Below are 20,484 nucleotides of genomic sequence, written 5' to 3' on the forward strand. Positions count from 1 at the left end.
AAATAGAATAACAATCAGTTTGCATTAAACAACATTAGTGCAGGACACTTCTCATGGTTAGTTTTTGGTTCTCTCACTATTCTAATATTTGCCATTTCATTTAACTACTAAGCTAGGTAGTAGTATAACTACGAATCTAATTTCTCAGCATCCCAGGGTGAGAGAAGCACCCTGGGGGCATTGAAGGGGAAAAAGTAATGCGAGAGCCACCTCAGCTCAGTGCATGCTGAGGAGGGGACTCTCCCAACGACCTCATAGGCTTGATGATAAATAGGTATGTCTTATATGTTGGATCTTGTAGTACATTTTTTCTTAGAAACAATATTGTGATTTGTTGCCTAGGCTAGTTGTAAGATCTATACAATCTGTAATGTAACCAAAATATAAAACTATTCATGAAGGAGTTTGGATAAACCCGTAAATAGTATGAAATTCCTTTTGTTAGATTTGGAGGCAGCATGGTGTGGTAAGTAGCAGCTGGGGCTCATAATAAATAACTTATAGAATTGCTGGATGTATGAAAAAGATAGCAAATAAAAGACATCTGGCAGTAAATCTATACCATGAAGGTTAGTTCTGTGTCATTCCATTTTCTTCTTCTTTCCTTTCACCTACATGCAATTACTTTTACTTGCATTTGTTTCTGCAGTATTCTGAAAGGCAGATAAAATGACCTCTGGCAAATAAAATAAAAAGGTATCCCCCTCACAATACAAGTCTGTTCAGAAAAAAAATCAAGTTAAAAATAAATATTCAGAGCAGCAGTGGTAAGAAATAGGCATAAACTATCAGCACGTAGCTGAATAATCTTTACAGGTATGGGAAGCTAGAAGGTACTTTGACTTGGATATGGTTTAGGTCTTAATAATAATGTTAACAGCAATTGGCACAGCATTTTTCTTCCATGTATGGACTTTTTCTTCTTCTGAGTCACTGGGGTGTCCCAAGCAAGATAAGCCCTACGATGAGGGGAGGCCAGCATGAGGCTGACATGGCCAGCTGACCACCAAAGACGTGTCCCCCTCTTCCGAAGGGTAGAGTTGCTGCTGCTTGCCTAACCCAGCCTCTTTGCTTTTAAGAGGAATAACGTGACTAGTTCTGGCCAATGATTGTGAGTGAAAGCAATGCTTGAGACAAAAGCATACTAAAAATGTGATAAACAAAAACTAGAAGAGGTGCCAGAAAAATAGAACACAAACAGTAGAAACAACATTCCTGTTACTCATATGGATGACTTTGATCCTATTAATGCAGTTAAAGTCCTTACTCACAATGAAAACAGCAGCCAAAGACAACTGTATTTGTTAAAATTAATGTGGTAATAAAAAAATTTCAAACCAACAGCCAGTGTTAATAAATAAAATTTGAGATGTTACAGTTCTTTCTTCTGAAAGAAGATGAAGAATAGATCTATTAGAATTTTTGTGGGAGATATAACCTGAATTCATCACTGCTAGTGTAATTCACTTAGACTTTTTATAGAATAAAAGAACATCGGGTGAGATATTTTGCTTACACTAACGTTATTTTTGCAGACTTCTGCAGATGGGAGAGACGAGAGGGAGGGAGGGAGAGAGAGAGAGAGAGAGAGAGAGAGAGAAAATACGAGAAAATATTGCCAAGAATTTTGACACTACAAAGACTGAAAGAAAACGCTGAGTGAATTCAGCATGTTAGGAAGTTTTAAAACTCAGAATCTAGAGCTATTGTTTAGTGTACTGAGAAAATTTATAAAGATTATTTTGAAATTCTGAGAGCAACAGAAATCTAGACTATATTATCACTATTATTTTTCTCCTATTGTTTCTATATCCTGCCACAGTCTCCTAAGTGTATTACTGACATTAGAGAACCCAATATAAAAGCAGTTTAAAATTATAGAAATAATAAATCCTTCTGTTTTATTTTCTTTGCTTTTCTGAGTATTTTCAAAACCTCTGCATTCTAAGAACAAAGCAGGTGTTTACATACATGCTTTTAAGAGAATTTACTAACATTTTTTAAAAAGTCTACATTTTAAAGTTTATCCTAGAATTCCTTGTCCAGTAGGTTTTTGTTAAGAATTAAGTATTTATTGAGTCAATATATATCTGTCGAATGATTGAAAAAAAAAGAATAACTGAATAGTGGCCCACAGACACTTTTTGAAAGGCAAGTAAAGTGAACTGATTTTTTCCGAGGTGATCCAAATGAGTAACAAATATGATTGCTGGGGTGCCTGGGTGACTCAATCAGTTGAATGTCTGACTCTTGATTTCAGCTCAGGTCATGATCGCAGGGTGCTGGGATTGATTGAGCCTTCTGTTGGGCTCTGTGCTCAGTGGGGAGTCTGATTGGGGATTCTCTTCCTGTCGCTCTGTCCCTCCTTCTGCTTCTCTCTGTCTCTGTCTCTCAAATAAATAAATAAATCTTAAAAAAAAAAAAAGAAACATGATTGTTGCTTGTGACTTATGAATCCCTGGTACCTGTTCATCATGTGGGTGTGAGACATCATGAATACAATCTGTGTATCCCAAAAAAGCCTGCAGAAGGACTCTCAAATCAGTCTGCAAATAATAGATAGAGAAGATGTACATCTATGATTTTTATTTTCACTGATTTTTATTTTTTATTTAATTATGTTTAGATGTGTTTTGGAGATTTCTTCTCAACATATTTTTTGAAAATCCTTCTTCTCCCTCTTTTCTTCCTTGCCTCTTGACCTTCATTCTCATTCTATGCTTTCTCATCTTGCCTGCTGTGTAGTTCTCCACATTGTGGCAGTCTTTGGACAAATTCATTATTACCTATCAATAAAAATTAGATGTGGAGCGCTCAACATTTTCTGTCCTAATATCTGCAGCTATTTTCAGCTCTTGGAAAAAGTTAGTTGAGATCACTTAATCTTAAAACCAACTGAACCCTTTAAAAGATTTGCTGAGTCCAAAACAAGATGAAGGCTAGGAAATAACGTGTAATTGACCAAGATCACACTGAACATTGTCAGTATGGATTTAGACTTCCTGGTCCACCAAGCCAAATGCAATGCCTTTTCAATTCTAACTAAATCTTTAAATTTGGAAATACCTGGATTGACCATGGGGTCTATAGAGTTGATATGCTTGATAATAGTGACCCAGCCACAAGGGGAAGACAAGCAGGTTCCCAACCTCCCTGCTCCCTATATTATACAGCCTGAGTTGCAGATTATTCTGCTTCCCCTATTACGACTGCAGCTTGTCATTATGGTTTGTTATTTTGCTGAACCATGGAGTTTGGCTCTGACCAACTAATAGGAGTAAAGAGCCAGTCAAATAGTCACACTGTTGTATTAATTACTGACAACAGTCTTGGAGATGTTCCTAGTTCTCGCGTGAGTTGGCAGCTCCCCATGTCTACAGAAGGCCCAGTTGCCTCTTGGGTACATGTCATTCCTGGGACCTAACAGAAAAGCTTTAAACTGAAGCTCCTAGAGAAAAAGAGAGGTGCACACTGTGTATTCAGTATTATGGTGGGTCTCTTGCATCAATCTACCTGCTGTGGGAAGGAATTAGCCAAGAAATCCCTTACTTTTTCAAGATCAGGTATGATTTCCAGGTCCTAATCTCCATGGAATTTCTTTCCAGTCATTCTTAAAATTTGAACTGACTTTGTTTTATCTCGACATTTCTGGTATATTATACCCATGAACCCTTCTCATTCTGGATTCTTGGTGTTCTTTTCCCTCCTTTCTATTTATCTATTCACTTGTTTTTTCAGTCAGCAATCAATGAACATTTATGCCACATATGGAACAGATATTGAACTTTGTTTCTTGGGTACAAAAGTGATAACACACATTGTCAAAAGCTGTGGGCAAGCAGAGCGTGGTCTAGTATCTATAATGAATGGCTTTGCATCCACTCCACTGGCTTGAACCTACCAAGTGGAAACTGACCAGAGGTAGCCTTTTCATGTTACTTGTATCTAATGTAGGATTAGCCAGTGTAAACTATTTAATCTAGGTGAGCACCTATGATGGTTCATTGGTCTCCTGTTAGGAATAGACTCTCTCTCTCTCTCTCTCTGTCTCTCTCTGTCCTCCATCAGTGACTACCTTGACCTTTGCTGTGGATTAGATTTGGCTTTCAAGATCAAGAGCCTCCTTTCATAGACTCAATATTTCAGTGTCAATGAGAGGAAGGACAGCAAGTACTGCTGCAATGGAGTGCAGTGTTATCAAATTATGAAAGCTAGGGGCTTTATATTTAGTAAATCCTAATATGTTGATCCTAAACATGTTTAATGCACATGCTGGCTCTGCTACACCCACTTATCTGGCTGAATGATTTAGCTCTGTAACATTAGGGGACTTCTAACACCCTGATACTGATAAGATGTAGTGCCCCTCACTGGGTGTAGGCAGCCCTCATGGATTGGTACTAAGATGCTGTGGTTAGAACTGGGACTTAGATTCAAAATTAACACAGACGTGTGCATGTATGTATATACACACACTACATACATGGATTTAAGTTGTTTTATTTCTACTATCAAAAGTATCATGTTTAAATAATGAATCCCTTTTGGTGGAATTTTTGGCAGAAGAGAGGAGGTATTTTATAGCGATTGACCATTCTTAATGCCTTGTAAGTACACTCTATTCCAAGGGTCTTTTATCTATTTTGTTCAGTCTAGCCACAGCATAGGGTCTGGTGGTAACATTGCTGTCTTTCTAGATAAAGTTGAATCTTAGAGTTTCAGGTGTATTTGTCTCAACTGAGATTTTTTAGAAATGCTTCCGGTTTCACACAATTTCATGTACATTCTTCCAAATACTTTTCGTTTTAGTCATTATGTTGAGATAAATGTGATCCACATTTTCCCTTTCATTTAGTGAAATGTCAAGTGATCTTTCCAATAAAAAAGAGGCTTTCTTGAGAGCTCAAACTCAAGAATTTGATTTGTCAAAACTAAGCATACTATGATTTAAAAAGTCTAAGACTGCTTCAGAATGGGAAATTAATAAATGCAAGATGAACCTATAACTGAGAATAGTATATTCCTCCTCCCTTTAATTCCATTTTTCATAGTACTGTTTTATGAGAGAATAGAAATGTACAGAGTAAAATGGATTCTTCTGCCTTTAAAGTCTCCCTTCTGCCTTTAAAGTTTAGTTGGTAATTTGGAACAGTTTAAAGTAGCATTCTGAGTGTTCCATGGAACACAAGTCCCACAAAAGTTACCTCACCAAAAATGTTCTCTCATCGACTCAATGTAGAAATTACTCAATAGTCTATCCTGTCTGGAGATTTACAACGTATGTTACCATCTGGAGGCTCTGAGAGAATGGAGGGTAGTAAAAGAACATTCTTAATTTCATCTAATCCAGCATAGCCTGCTCCACAAGTGTATCAACTAATACCCATGAATTGTACTGTAGGAAACATTGATGAAGTTTTTTAGAGCTATTAACCCTTAAATATTTGTCCTCTTCAGACAATGGAGGCACTTTGGACTCAGACAATATGGGTACAAACTCCAATTTTTTTTAAGATTTTATTTATTTATTTATCCATGAGAGACAGAGAGAGAGAGAGAGAGAGGCAGAGACACAGGCAGAGGGAGAAGCAGGCTCCATGCAGGGAGCCCAACATGGGACTCGATACTGGGTCTCCAGGATCACGCCCTGGACTGAAGGTGGCGCTAAGCCGCTGAGCCACCCTGGCTGCCCCAAACTCCAATTCTTCTATTTGCAGGTTGTGTGACCTTGTCCAAGTGCCTTAACCTCTGCAAAAGTCAGTCTTCCCACCTCTACAATGGGCATCAAAATAGTACCAATCTTCTAGAGTTATTGGGAAGACTTAACTAATACTTCTATAATGTACTTAGCATAGTGCCGGGCTCATAGAGAGCTCTCAAATTTTTGATAATTCTTATTGAATTGTTAGTATGAGAGGTGGCTTGGGGTCTACACCTTAGCTACTCACAAACATTCAGGTCACTGCTGTGATTGCCATTTTGCCCTTGTCATTCAGAGGCAATAGATTTACACAGAAAATGGATCTCCCGACAGGCCAGCTTTCACATCTGGAATCTGCTGCAAACATGATCTACACATACACGTCTACACAAGTCAATCTCACTCAGAGGCCAACTGCAGAGATATGTTTATCTGCCCCAGTTTAGTTATCTAACCTAACAAGTTTATCTATCCTTTCAATCCTTTCCCTTTCTGCCTCTTTCTTCCTCTTCTTCCTCTTCTTCTTCTTCTTCTTCTTCTTCTTCTTCTTCTTCTTCTTCTTCTTCTTCTTCTTCTTCTTCTTCTTCTTTCTTCTTCTTCTTCTCTTTCTTCTTTTTCTCCTTTCTTCTTTCTCTTCATTCAGCTCCAGGACTGCTTTGGCTACTTTCCTGTTTCCCCCCTCTCCCATCCAGCATTTACTGAACTGATTCAGAGTAACTTGGCCATGCTTTGCTAATCCAGCAATCCAACAAATATTTACTAAGTGCTCCTTGAATTTATGTATCCCTTTGCGCATCCAAGCCCAGGGAATGACTTCGGTAAAGGCAGAGTCTGCATGTTTATGTAATAGGAGAGGGGTGTGTGTGTGTGTGTGTGTGTGTGTGTGCGTGTGTGGAAATACCGAAAAGAAAACACTTATCTTTGGCAAGCTACCTGATGAAACAAGCTGAAATCCAAGAAGCCCCTTTCGTTAAGGGAGAGAGATTGTGAGCACAACAGGAAGAAGCCATAGACTCAGTGGCAAAGGTTGAGGTTGGTTTTTTTTTTTTTTTTTTTTTTTTTAATTGCAAGCACACTTCTCTCCCGGAACGCTGTCTCCCTGGGAGCTGCAGACCGGACTTTGGCAGAGGCTCCTCCTCCCGCCCCCCGACCAGCGCAGCCCTGTTTCATATTGAACTCCCTCCTGCGCCGGAGGGGCGGGGTGGGGACGCGTGTTCTTAAGGGGCTGTGGCCGCGTCCCCGCCAGTCCTCCTCCGCCAGCTCGGCCGGGCCGCTCCCGGGCCCTCCGCCCACCCCCGGGGCCCCGCGTCCACCGTGAGAGGCTGGAGCGGGACGTGAGCGGGAGCGGCGGGGACGGCCGCAGGCGCCGGGGGCCGGGGGCCGGGGGCCGGGGGCCGGGGCCGGGGCTGGGGGCGTGGGGGGGTGGGAAACAACGCAGACGGGCTGCCAAGCCCGGGAATTCCTCCCAACTTGAAAAGGAAGTCGGCGGACGTTAGTGAGCTCAATCTAACATTCTCCCACGTGTAATTAGTTGCCTCGGGAAGCAAAAATGAACTTTGCGGAGGGAGAGGACGCCAAGAGGTACTGCATCAGGACGAGACACGTGGCGGTGATCTGCGCGGTGGTGGCGGCGGTGGGACTGATAGTGGGCCTGTCGGTGGGCTTGACCCGGGCCGGCAGCTCCCCGGGGGGCGGCGGCCAGGGCCCCGCGCCCGGCCCCCCCTCGCAGGGCCCTTCGCCCGAGACCCCGCCGCCCGGGGACCAGGGGGTCTGTCCCGCCAGCGAAGATGACAGCGGGGACTGGAAGAACTTCCGGCTGCCGGACTTCATCAGCCCGGTGCACTACGACCTGGAGGTGAAGCCCCTGCTGCAGGAGGACACGTACACGGGCAGCGTGGCCATCGCGGTCAACGTGAGCGCGCCCACCCGGCACCTGTGGCTGCACCTGCGGGAGACCAGGCTCACGCAGCTGCCCGAGCTGAAGGCGCCCTCGGGGGCGCAGGTGCAGGTCCGCCGGTGCTTCGAGTACAAGAAGCAGGAGTACGTGGTGGTGGAGGCGGAGCAAGAGCTCGCCCCCAGCACTGGCCCGGGGACCTACCTCCTGACCCTCAGGTTCGCCGGCTGGCTGAACGGCTCGCTCGTGGGATTTTACAGGACGACCTACGAGGAGAACGGACAGATCAAGTAACTACTAATTTTTGCTTTGTTTGCCCTCAGCTCGCATATTTGTTCTCCATTTCTTTCCCTTTCCTTCTCGCTTTCCACCTTTTCAATCGTCTATGTTGCTCTGATTGTTACCCACACTTGGTTTCCGTTCTGCTCCTTCACCTGCGAAACCCAATTCTTGCCCCGTCGTATTTTCTTTTTTTTTTTTTTTTAATTTATTTATTTATGAGAGACACAGAGAGAGAGAGAGAGAGAGAGAGAGAGAGAGAGAGAGGCAGAGACAGAAGCAGGCTCCAGCCAGAGAGCCTGATGCGGGACTCGATCCTCGGACTCCAGGATCATGCCCTGGGCCCAAGGCAGGCGCTAAACCACTGAGCCACCCAGGGATCCCCCCAGACCCGTAGTATTTTCAAAGCCTATCAAAAAACCTAAAAGTACAGAGTGAGCTGCACGGAGTCCAAAGAATCAATGTAAGTCTTTTACTTCATCAGGAAAAGTCATAAGGTACTGCATCCTGTCAGAAGGCAGAAACTGCCCAGAGAAACTACCTCAGATTCTAAAAATACACGTATTTCGCTGCCATAGTCTTGGGCTACATGACAATGATTTCAAAGTGAACTTTTATACTAAGTTTAAGTGGAATTCAGCAAGTGACAGTTATAATTTTGAGTATTTTATTGGAGAAGAGATGCTGAAAGAGTATGGAAAGTCCGCGAAATTGTCTTGGTGTCACTAGGAAGGGAGGCGCGATTCCGTCTTTATCTTGTGTGGCCAGAACCATGTTTCACACATAAGCTTTCACCAAACAGAGTTCACACGTTCGTGGCAGCACATGGATAACTCTTTGGGCTCATTGTCCATCATGCAACATGCAATGGTAATGCTAAGCCTTTTGCAGTATAAAAGATATATTAAGTAATTAAGGATATAAAGATATGTCAGGTGATGAATATATGCATTTTTTCATTTCTGCGTCTAGCAAAGATGGTTACTTGCCTTGACAATCAGATGCTATTCCTAGAACCACATGAAGGGCATACACTCTCTCAATAAATTAAAAAAAAAAAAAAACCTTCACTCTGTGGGTGTGACCTTTGCATCAGGAAGGAAGGCTATCTTGAGGTATCACTGAACTTGAAACTGCTTTGACCTTTGCTTATGTCGATTCTTGACAGGTAAATGATTAAGAAACCTTAGTGTCATAGTTCAGAAATGTGATGAGTCCAGGGCCAGCCCACTGAATATCCCTTCCCTATGTTGTTTTAAGCATCTTACAGAGCAAAGTAAAGCTTTTGGTCAAAATTCTTCCTATTGTTTGTCAGAGAGACCCAAGGACTAAATGAAATGTTTAAGTATCCCTATATTACTGTGGGATACACTAATAAATTGAGTAGGAATGATAGTTTGAAAAAAACATTTGAAGGGAACATGCTCATATACTGTATCTTAATATCACTAGTGATAAAACAGGCTTCTTTATTGCTGACTTGTTTTTTTTCTGCTTATAAAAATTAAAAATAGTGTAAGCATGTAAAATTATAAAGAAGGAAAATCAAAAGAAACTATAAAGAGAAACTTCACATCGAATGGTAACTTTGGTTACATGTTAATATTTTTTTAGACAATCAGATTGTAATTACATAATGTTTATGTATATATACCTTTTTGCCTTCATATAAGCATTTCCTCTCAGTCTTCCATATTTTCAAGAATCTGACTTTAAAGACCGTGCATGAATGCACTCTTATTTTTTAAGACCTGTTTCCTAATACTGGATATTTAAATTGCTTTCAGTATTTATTACAATAAAAGAGTCAGAAAAGAACATAATTGTAAGTAAATCTTTAAGTATATATCTGTTTATTTCCTTATGTTAGGATATATTCAATAAAATAGAATTGCTGGGTCAAAGAGTATCGAGAAACTTGTGACAGTTATTTTGTTGATTTCATAACACACAGTCACTCTAGAAAACTTGGAAAACAGAGAAAATTCTACCACCGAAGTATAGTCATTGTTAATATTTAGGCAGATACCCTTCCAATATTTTTTCCGAATGCAGGTAAAGATGACATTATGTTGTACATAGTATTGTGTAACATGTTTTTAGAATATATCAACACTTTAACATGGCTTGGTAGAGGATTTATTTAATGGATACATGATAGTCTATTATATGAATATAATGTACCTTATTCCACTTCTTTTCCCCACTTTTTCCGTTAAATTTGGGCGTTTACGTTTCTTCTTTTTTTACCTTTTTAATAAACACCTATAAAAATATAATAACATCCTTATCAAAATATGTATAACATTTTCTAATAATTCTATAGGAAAATTCTTAGGAAATTGGCTCAAACTACCTATGTATGGATGCATGAATCTGTGTGTATGTATACACACATACACATAAATATGTGATATGCATGCATGTGTGTGTGTGTCTCCAAACTGACTTCCAAAAATATATCTCAAATTATGTTTCCACAAATAAGGAATAAAAATGCCTATTTCTCTGAGATTCACTAAGGATTAAGTGAGTTTTTAAAATGTTCTCAATTTGTGGGGGAAAGGCAAGATATTTGGAAGAATATCCACCTCCAAGAGATTCTAAAAATTCATTAATTGAAGTGAAAACAAATCAAAACTTGTAAGTGGTTTATTGCTAAGACTTTAAAATTGTTTCTTGGGTTGAGAAAACAGTAGAAACGTCATCTGAGTAAAGCCACCAAATTATTAAAAATTCCATATACTACAGGAAGGCCAAAAGATATGGAACAAAATTCCATTAATAAATTTCTCTTACGTACTTTATAAATTTAAGAAAGCATTATATACTGAAATATATATTAGTCATTTGACTCTGGATTATTTTATCGTACCAATAAATTTTACCATAAGATATATACTTGAGAGCTGATATCCTGAAACTCGGCTGTCGTAATTATTGGACAACAAATACCACATTACAGCAAGACTGGTGAGAGAGGCGGGCTCTCAGGGACGACTGGTAACCCGGAGCTTGTCTGCTCTCCTTGGTGGCAGTTGAGGCTCTCATATTACCCAGGATGCTTCCAGTTCTGCATCCACATGTGGTTTTGGAACAGTTCTGGCACATACTCAGTAACCTCAGTTAGTCTAAATGGAACACTTTTTGTTTTTCTTGTTATGAAATATTTCAAGCATATGAGGAAAGTCTGTTGTTTTTGGGTTTTTTTTTTTTTTTTCAAGCCTGTGACATTTTGACATGCGGGCCTATGGGGGTGCTCATCCACAGCATCGACATAAGGACGCAGGAGTGGGTTCACTGGGAGCAACACTCTTCTTTCATATTATAGAGTAAGCTGCGTAATACTTGATCCTTACAATTTATTTTTATTTTTTTTAAGAGTTGTAATGAGGCTTAGGAGAAGAAAGTTTGAGAAACTTAAGTCACTTTTACTACAGTGGTCTGTTCCTTATGATCTGAAGAAACCACTTTTAAAATAATTGGAATCTTTAGAGTGTTTTTCTGCCCTTACCACCAATACCCTCCACACTCTCACTGTGTTATGTAGCATTTCCAGTTGCTCTCTTCCCAGAGTTCCCCTCCATTCAACATCTCCAAAGTATATACTATTTTCTTCTCTCTGAGGGTCAGCATTTCCTTCTCAGCATTTGAACTACTCTTACACAGCATTTTCCAACTTGCTGTTCCACAGAGTTCTAGTTGCATAGGATATTAATAGCTATTGCCTGAAAAAAAAGCAGGGGAGGGATTCTGTGGCCAAGTTAGCTTGGACAATAACACTAAATACAAAAGTGATGTGTGTGTGTGTGTGTGTTTAAATGATGCGTCTTCTGAGAGACTTTTATATAAGAACATCCATTATGAACCTCTAGAGACTACCATGAATCTCTGGAGTATGGAGTTTCCCAACTGTACAAGACTGTGGAATCTTCCATAGTTGGGAGTTGGTCTGTCCCTCTCTTTTTCACTAGCTAGCACAAGGAGTACTTAATATTACTAAATAAATATATAGAAACATTTTCACATAGACTCTCACATGATTAATGTCCTATGGTACATGCTGGGATGTACTGCAGAGCCACAGCCCTTTCCCATTAAGGAGTCTAATATTAGTCCACTAACAACTTCTCTATTTTTCCACTCACTCAGGATGGACATGTTTCTTTGGTTCCCTTTCTCCCCATCTCACTGAAAAGATGAGAAATTGATAAAATCTTTTTTTTTTAACTTGGGAATGCAGTCTTCATATTTTAAGGACTGAGAATCATTGCTTAACAAGAATCACATCAAAAATTTACAAGAGGGACAGATGGTTTCTAGTTTGTGTTTTCTGGATGTCTACAGGATTGCTAGGATTGAAGGTGAATTCTGATATAATGGTGGGATTGCAAGAGGCAAGTGAGAACATAAAAGCAGGTTAAAAAAAAAAAAGCAGGTAAAAAGGGAAAGGTGCTAGGTCAGAAAAGCAGAGTGAGGGGGAGGAATTAGTTTGTAGGAGAGGTTTATATGAAGAGGCCAGCTAGAGACAACTCTGGGAAGCCTGTCAGAGAAAAGAAAGGAAGGACAGCTAATGGCAGGCATGTAGGAAAAATTAACTGGTGACTATTTAGGTGGATGGTGAAGGAAAGAGCTAAATTCATGTGTGGGTATATGGGAGATATTGGAGGGATCCTAGAAAGAGAAGATGAGGATCAGTAGGACAGGAAATAGACACTGGAAATAGAAGAGAAGAACCAGGTTTGGGAGAGAAGGTCATGGGTTTGTTGTCAGATGCCTGTCAAGCATCTAGGAAGACAGGTCCAGTAGGCATTTGGATAAATAAATCTGAAGCACAAGCTTAGGGCTTAGGAGAAAGATTAAGAGTTAGATGGAAACACGGCAGGAGAGACGCCAGTGTGATGGTCTCAGTTAAGTCTATGGTGGTACACTCTCACATGAATGGATATATATGTTCTTTTGTGGATTTGATCTTGAAATTTTAGTTGTGTGTCAGTTTATTGATCATTCATTAGATGGATATGTTGAGCTATCAATGTACCCATGATCAATAAAGAATAGATTCTTTTTGGTCTTATTACTTGTTACAGGAGGCAGGGTAATTTGTTTTATTTTGGAAGCAAGGAAGCAAAAAGCAACGTTAAGTGACCTTGAATGTCTTCTACATAGAAAAAAAGCAATTGGACAATGAATTTAAATAATCAACTGGTTTATTCAAACCACCATAGAAATATGTTGGAGTCTGGGGGCGCCTAGGTGGTTCAGTAAGTTTAGCGTCCAACATCAGCTCATGTCATGATCCCAGCGTCCTAAGATCCAGGCCCTTGTAGGGCTCCCTGCTCAGTGGGGGGTCTGCTTCTCCCTCTTCCTCTCCCCCTCCCCTCACTCACAAGCACATGCTTTCTTTCTCTCTCAAATAAATAAATCCTTAAAAAAAATATGTTGGACTCTGAATAATCTAGATGGGTTGTCTTGTACTAATCAGCTCCCGTACTTAATTCTGGAACCCTTCACTTAGTCTGCACAGACTCTTAGCAATTGTGGCTCCCTCCCCTGCATCAGATGGCCTTTGTTTAAGGTTTTCACCCAGACCTTGCCCTTTATTTTGCTGGTTTGAGTGACTAAATTGCTGAACATACCCGAGAGTCTTTGTTGGAAACAGTGTGCCGGATGATTTATGAGGTAATGAAGAATTTTTTTTTAAGTTGATTGGGAGTGAACTGGTATGTGACTTGCATCCTCACCTCCTCTTTCTCTAAAATCACCTTGATCTGAGGTACTCAGAGAAGTCAGAGGGATTTTTTCCCTTTTGTGAATTAATAAGCTACACAGAATTGTATTTTTAATGTGCTGGGTCTAGTAAGTGACTTATTAACATGACACAGAGAGGCCCCTATGGAAAAATGGTTTAACTCAGCACATTTGCTTGGCATTATAATTATTCAGGACATTCTCAGGAATCACTCCTGAACATACTGTGCTCTTAGCCTTAGGCTGTGTCCATTAATTTGCAGTACAACACATTTGATTATAAAAAAAAAGTTTTAATCACCGAATAAAATCTCCCCAAAGAAGTTATGATCTAAAATTGCTTTGCATCTTATACACCTTGTTTTAAAATTTGCAAATATTTAGAAAACTTCAATAACTTTGGATGGAATTTAGCATATATAAATAGGGGCTTTTGAGTTATACAGGAGTTGATGAGAAAAAATAACAAGTTACCATTGAAAGTCTTCATTATATTGCCCATAGCATTTACACACTAAGTACTTTTATTCCAGTACAGATATTCCTGTTTAATGGATGAACTTTGAAGTCTGTTCATTGTGAAAAGTGCATTAGTGGAAAGCATAGTCAGCCTTCTAGAGATAAAGAAAATAGATGAGGTGTATCCTAATACTATCATGTAAATGTGAAGGGAATTTCAAATACATTACTGCATGTGAGTTATCCCTTGTCACCCCCACATAACCCTGTGAAGAGGCCAGATGTGCTTTGGTAACCAGGTTTGATAGCTCAGGACACTAAGAATCAGTATGCTTTGTGACTAGCACAAGATCACACTTTAGGGGGCTGAAGCAGGATTGGAATCTAGGAATTTTTACTCTTAGAAGAGGTTTTCCCCTGGGGCGCCTCAGTGGTTCAGTCAGTTGGGCATTTGCATTCAGCTCAAGCCGTGATCTCAGGGTCCTGGGATGGCACCCCATATCTCGGAGGTGGGCTCCCTGCTCAGTGAGGAGTCTGCTTCTCCCTCTGCCCCTCCCTTCCACTTGTGTTCTCTCTTTCTCTCTCTCTTTCAGATAAATGAATAAAATCTTAAAAAAAAAAAAAAGGTTTTCCCCATGAAATCATGTCAGCTCTGTACTCTAAAAAAGAAAATAGTACATATTTGATATTTGGTAGCCCTTCCGGTAGATGAATGCCACTTTACATCGCTTTACCTACATCAATCACTGTAATTGAACTGGACTTGGTATGATTAACATTCACTGACAGGACCACCGAGGTAGACCAAACACATGATGCAGAAACACCACCAACACTGTTCTGTTCCATTTCCAAAGGCAGGTTCTGAGATCCTCTAAGTCAGGGAGGCAACTTTTTGTGTACAACCGAGTGTGATCTCTTTTAAAGAGAGAAGGTGAGAATGACCAAAAGTTCTCTCTATTGGGCACTTGGGGGTATGGACTTTAGCATGGAGGACAGACTGAAACAGATTTGAAAACCTACCAATGGCTATTGCTTAGGAAAGTGGAATCTCATTCCCTTCTCACCCTGACCCTCACCCCACCTTCTCTCTCTCTCCCTCTCTGGTGCACGTGTGTATACACACACACACACACACACACACACACACACACATTCTCTTCTCTTCTCTCTCTCTCTCTCTCTCCTATTCCCAAATTAGTTAGCTGGCTTATTTCCGAAGTGTGACTAAGCTGAAACATTCTTGCAGAGAGTGATTTTTCCTTTTCTTCTGCCTCTGGAAGAAATCAGAAGCCAGAAGAATTCAGAAGAAAAGGCAGCTGACTAAACATGGGGCTAGAGCTTGGTGGAGTTTATTGCAAAACCTTAGTACCCTGGGAAAGTGTGCAGGTTTCATTATATCCTGATGTGTTTGCAATTCTCTACTGTCTGCCCAATGTTAGAAACTTCAGTTGATTAAGCTGTTATCATTACAAAAGCTAATCAGTAATTATTCTACTGAAGAATAAATTCTTGAGGCTTTTTTTGGGATAGGTTATCTTGAAAGAATTTCAAACTTGCAGAAAAATTACAAGAATAGTACAAAAAAACTCCTAGAAACATTTTACTCAGACTCACCAATTATCAACATTTTGTCCTGTTCCCCCTCCCATCCCATGCCTCTGTCTCTTTGTCTCTCTCTCGCTTTACAGTATTTGACATATCATTTCCCTTTACATCTTAACATTCAGTATATATTTCTTAAGCGTAGGGACATTCTCCCACATAAGCCCAGTGCAGTTATCAAAATCAGAAAATTTAATATTGATACCGAACAATGATCTAATCCAGTCATAATTATTAACCCCAAAATGTCTTTCTGAGCTATTTTTTCTCACTCCCGTATCCAGTCTGGATTCACGCATTGCATTTAAGGTTATGCCTTTTTAGATTCCTTCAAACTGGAACAGTCCCTTAGCCTTTCTTTGCCTTTCACAACCTTGATAGTTTTGAAGAGCACAGGCCAGTTATTTTGAGAATGTCCCTCAATTTTAGTTTATCTGACTTTCCTTATATTTAAAAATGCAAACTAAGCAGTTTTTGTCAGGAATTTCACCGAAGTGGTGCTGTGCCCCTCTCAGGAAGTCATGTCAGGAGACAGATTACGTTGATTTGTCCAATGATTAGTGATGTTGTCATTAATCACTTCGCTTAAAGTAGTACCCTCTCCTTGTAAGTAACTTTTGAGAGATTCTTTGAAACCTCAGATACCCTTTCATCAAACTCTCACTCACTTGTTTTGGTATCCACTGATGATTTTCTAAAGCCATCATTCCTCCTAAAATCACTAATAGGCAATCTGTTAACAAACTAACAACAACAACAACAACAACAAAACAGCTTCCCTTCTCTTCCCCTCCATATATATATCAGAGTAAGGATTCAAGGATTCTTATTTTAATCAGTGGGTTATAATTTCACTATTTATTTTGACATTCTAATCTGGGGGACCAGATTTGACCGGTGATACTCCATTCAAGTGAGCTTCTGTGTCCTTTGACTTGTTCCCATGGTTCTTTGAGAACTTCCTTACTTTTGGGCAAAGCAAGATGTTGTTCCAGGATCATCTCGGACTTTTCCTGACCCATTTCTGGAATTGACCATTTCTCTAAGGAGTCTGGTTCCTCTATGTGGAGAGTGGTATTTAGAAATCATCATCTAGGAACTAGCTGTGCTCATTTGCTGCAACCTTGTCAATGCTTCTAGTTCTGGCTCAGCAGACAGAATTAAGAAATATATGTCTCAGTTTGGAATTTTTTTCCATCTACCTATACAAATAAAAGTTGAATTTACACCAAATCCTCAATTACAATTCAATATCAAGGATACATTCTAGTCTTTCCCTTTTACAGATTTGTAACTCTCTTCCCCAACAATGAGAAGCCTGCCTTCCATTATCCTCATTTTTATTTTTTATTTGCTCAAGCCTAGAATACAGAGAAGGTTATTTCTGAATTGCTAACCTATACCACCGCAAAATACAACTTACTAGAAATTAATATTCATTTACAAGTATTTTTTTGTAAAATTTATATATGGTAAACACACAAATCTATTGGACACAATTCAATGAATTTTGACAAGTGCATACATCTTTGTTACTCACATCCCTTATAAGATACAGATATATCATCCCAGAAAGTTCTGTCCCTCAGTCAATCATCTGCCAGAAGACAGCCACCTTTCAGGTTTTAATTTTTACAGATTAGTTTTTTTGGTTGAGCTTTAACAAGTAAGTTTTATATGTGGAGTTTTTTTAATTCAAAAATATTTTAATTTCTTATAGACGGATGTTGACCTATGGCATATTATTTCTTAGATGTCAATGTATATAATACATTCTTGAACCAAAATGAAATGCAGACTCTTACCATGGTCCTTACTGACTAGCCAAACTCTTTTTCTTGGCACAGTCCCTCTGGTTCAGTAGACTTCAGCTACACTGGACACCTTTTAGGTCCTCAGCCACATTAAGTTCTTTTCCACCCTAGTGACTGTATACTTGCTGTTCCCTCTGCTAGAATATATTTTTCTTATGCTTACCCTGTCTGGTTTTTTTCTCATCATTTAGATCTCAGCAAACCATTACTTATTCCAAGAGATTGTCCCTGACTATTTTACCTAACGGTACTCACAATTTTTCTAGGTTATTCTCTGTCACTTCCTCTATTTTATTTTCCATATGCCTCTTATCAATCTCCTGATGTTTTACTTAGGCTTTGTTATTCCCTTAGCCCCTAGAATAATGACTGGCAAGTGTGTGTGTGTGTGTGGTGTGGGGGAGGGGGAAGGGTATAGAAGGAAAGGGTTCAATAAATATTGGATGAGGGAAATATCTAATAATTTAACTTGGTATTCTTTATGTTATACCTAAGGGACAAAATATTTTCCTTACCCAAGTTGTTAACAGATAGGTCAACATTGCTTTACTCCTCCTTTCTTTTAAACCTTTTTATTTTGCTTACTCTTCTAATGAGCAAATATACGATATCTTTCCATGATATAACTATGTGTAAAAATATATATTTTGGGTTTTTGAGCAGTTACTCAGAAAAAATATTATTTCCACTTTGAAATGATGGAAACACTAAAAATTAACACAGGCATTTGCCTAGTTAGAGCCATAAAAAAAAAAAAAAAAAAAGTGCTGTCTCTTTTCAGAAGCAGGCTTTCAGCCTGGCCAAAGGTTGTTTCACCTGGGAAATTACTCAGAGCATTCACTGCCTTTGCATGGAAATGAAATTGGAGTTTGTCCCTGGTGCAACATAAATAAGAAAGAATGTGCTATGAGGGATAGGATCTGGGGATTCTGGAAGATACTCCTCCACTCCATGACAGGACACAGCTGTTCCCTCTCACAAGGACAATTAGAAACAAGTCCTTGAGTTTGGCTTTGTGTTTATCTACTTGCTGCTCGATAGTTTTCGGGTGGAAAGAGTGATAGCTCATAATTGGATTTATTTTTGCTTATCTATGATTCACAGATTTTTCATTATGGCACCAAACTATCAAACTATTCATATAAAGTATCTGAAGTAGTTTCCAGATTTTCATTTATTTGTTAACCTGAAAATTCCAGGAAACAGAACTATTTGATAGTTTTCTGGACTGAAAATCATCTTAAGAATGTAATATAATTACATAGTAGTTATAATTATATGCCGTTGTAATCACACAATTGACTTTTTCTATATGAATAGAAACACGGGCTGTCAGAAGAAGTGACATGTATTTTGTTTGTGTGTTTGTTTTTAAGGAGCATAGCAGCCACTGATCACGAACCAACAGATGCCAGGAAATCCTTCCCTTGTTTTGATGAGCCCAACAAAAAGGCAACTTATAATATATCCATCATCCACCCCAAAGAATACAAAGCAGTTTCAAATATGCCAGTGGAGGTAAGTACTTTAAAATTTTTTTATTTATGCAGATCGTCTATTTATAATATCAGGTAAGTTATCTTCTTTGCAGTGAGAAAAGCCACTGAATTCTAAAATTCTAAACTATGCTCTCATAGTTCATTTAGAGGCTTGAAAATGCATTTTGGCAATCTCTTTTCTCTGAGTCGTGATAGTCTTTAACCCAACATATCATGGTCTAGTCAGAAAGCCATGGTTGGGTTCCAAACATGAGTGAATATAGTAGACACTCATCAGCTGGGCTCTACTTAACTAAAGAACCTCCTAGTCATGACAGAGTAATGGCAAACTCATGGAATTAGAGACTCAAAAATATTCCTGGGCCCGGTCACTGTTCTTGGTTTTCAGTTGAATATAAGCATAGTATTTAAGATAGAGCTAGATAGAGTAAAAAGATAGAGTAAAAAAACATCACTCCACTATTGGAGTATAGAAGCCAACTTCAGAGAAACCTGTGCCCATAGATTTTTCTAGTAAACAAGTAGTACTTATGAAATGCTAACAAAGAATAGGCTCCAGTAAGTTCTTTGTAATGATTGGCATAAGATTGTTTCCTCTGTTACTGCTCCTCAACCACAGAGTGGGTAATGCAGCTAACTAAAGTGTCATTAGCTAAAGTTGAGGGTTATTATACCTTATACATATAATAAATACACATATATTGACATGTTAAAAGGTCAGACTCATCCTTAGATATAATTGTCATTCTCCTTAACACTAGAAAAACACCCTGCCTAAATTATATCTCCCATCTTTCTTTTTTTTTTTTATCTCCCATCTTTCTGATCCACTATCTGAAATGTCATCATTGAAATTCATCCCTTTTAATGATAAATATTCCTCAAAAAAGCAAGAACAAAATAAAGCAAACAAAAGCTTTAAGAGGGTTAAAAAGTAAATTGTTAGTCATTTGCACCTTGTGATGTGAATTAGTTTATCAATTTGTTTTCTTCTGATGTTGGTCACTTGGCCAATTGAGCTTCGACTGGAGAAGATAAACAAGTCTGACACACTAATCTAGAAGAGTGGGTCAGGGTAAAAGGCCCTTTGAATTTTCCATCTGGAAGGAGGAGTGCCGACGGGAGAAGAGAGGATGCAAACCTTCCCAACCTCTGCTGTAGACCTCTCAGATGACCTTTTCATTTTGTGGCGTATATTTCCTCACTTGTTACTTGTTCCAGACAATAGTACCAGAAGAAAGAGAATATCCTGGATCCTTAGGAGTACAAAACTGATACTGTTCTTATTGTAGAGTAACTTTGCTGGCACTCGGACACTTCTCTACAAGCACTTGCACAAGCAGGCTTGCTTGTCAATGAGGCATCGATTCTAGTCCAGCCTTCCTCGCTGAATCACCTTTGAAAGCTTTCCACAGTAGTGACTTACTGCATGGCTGCAAGGCACATGGAAGTATTTAAACAATGATAGTGGGAGCCAGGCAA

General features: G+C 39.3%; 1 protein-coding gene across 1 annotated transcript in view; it reads left to right on the top strand.

The window, feature by feature from the left end:
• The first annotated feature begins 7,116 nt into the window (after positions 1-7,116).
• Positions 7,117-20,484, top strand: part of LOC112671654 (glutamyl aminopeptidase) — an 87,835-nt gene continuing 74,467 nt past the window's right edge. Inside the window, exons 1-2 of the mRNA XM_025465924.3 lie at positions 7,117-7,885; positions 18,880-19,021. Of these exons, the coding sequence (XP_025321709.1) occupies positions 7,251-7,885; positions 18,880-19,021 (777 nt within the window). The 5' untranslated portion in view covers positions 7,117-7,250. The remainder of the gene's footprint in view (positions 7,886-18,879; positions 19,022-20,484) is intronic.

The sequence above is a fragment of the Canis lupus genome, chromosome 32 (genome assembly GCF_003254725.2).
Source record: "Canis lupus dingo isolate Sandy chromosome 32, ASM325472v2, whole genome shotgun sequence".
NCBI lineage: Eukaryota > Metazoa > Chordata > Mammalia > Carnivora > Canidae > Canis > Canis lupus.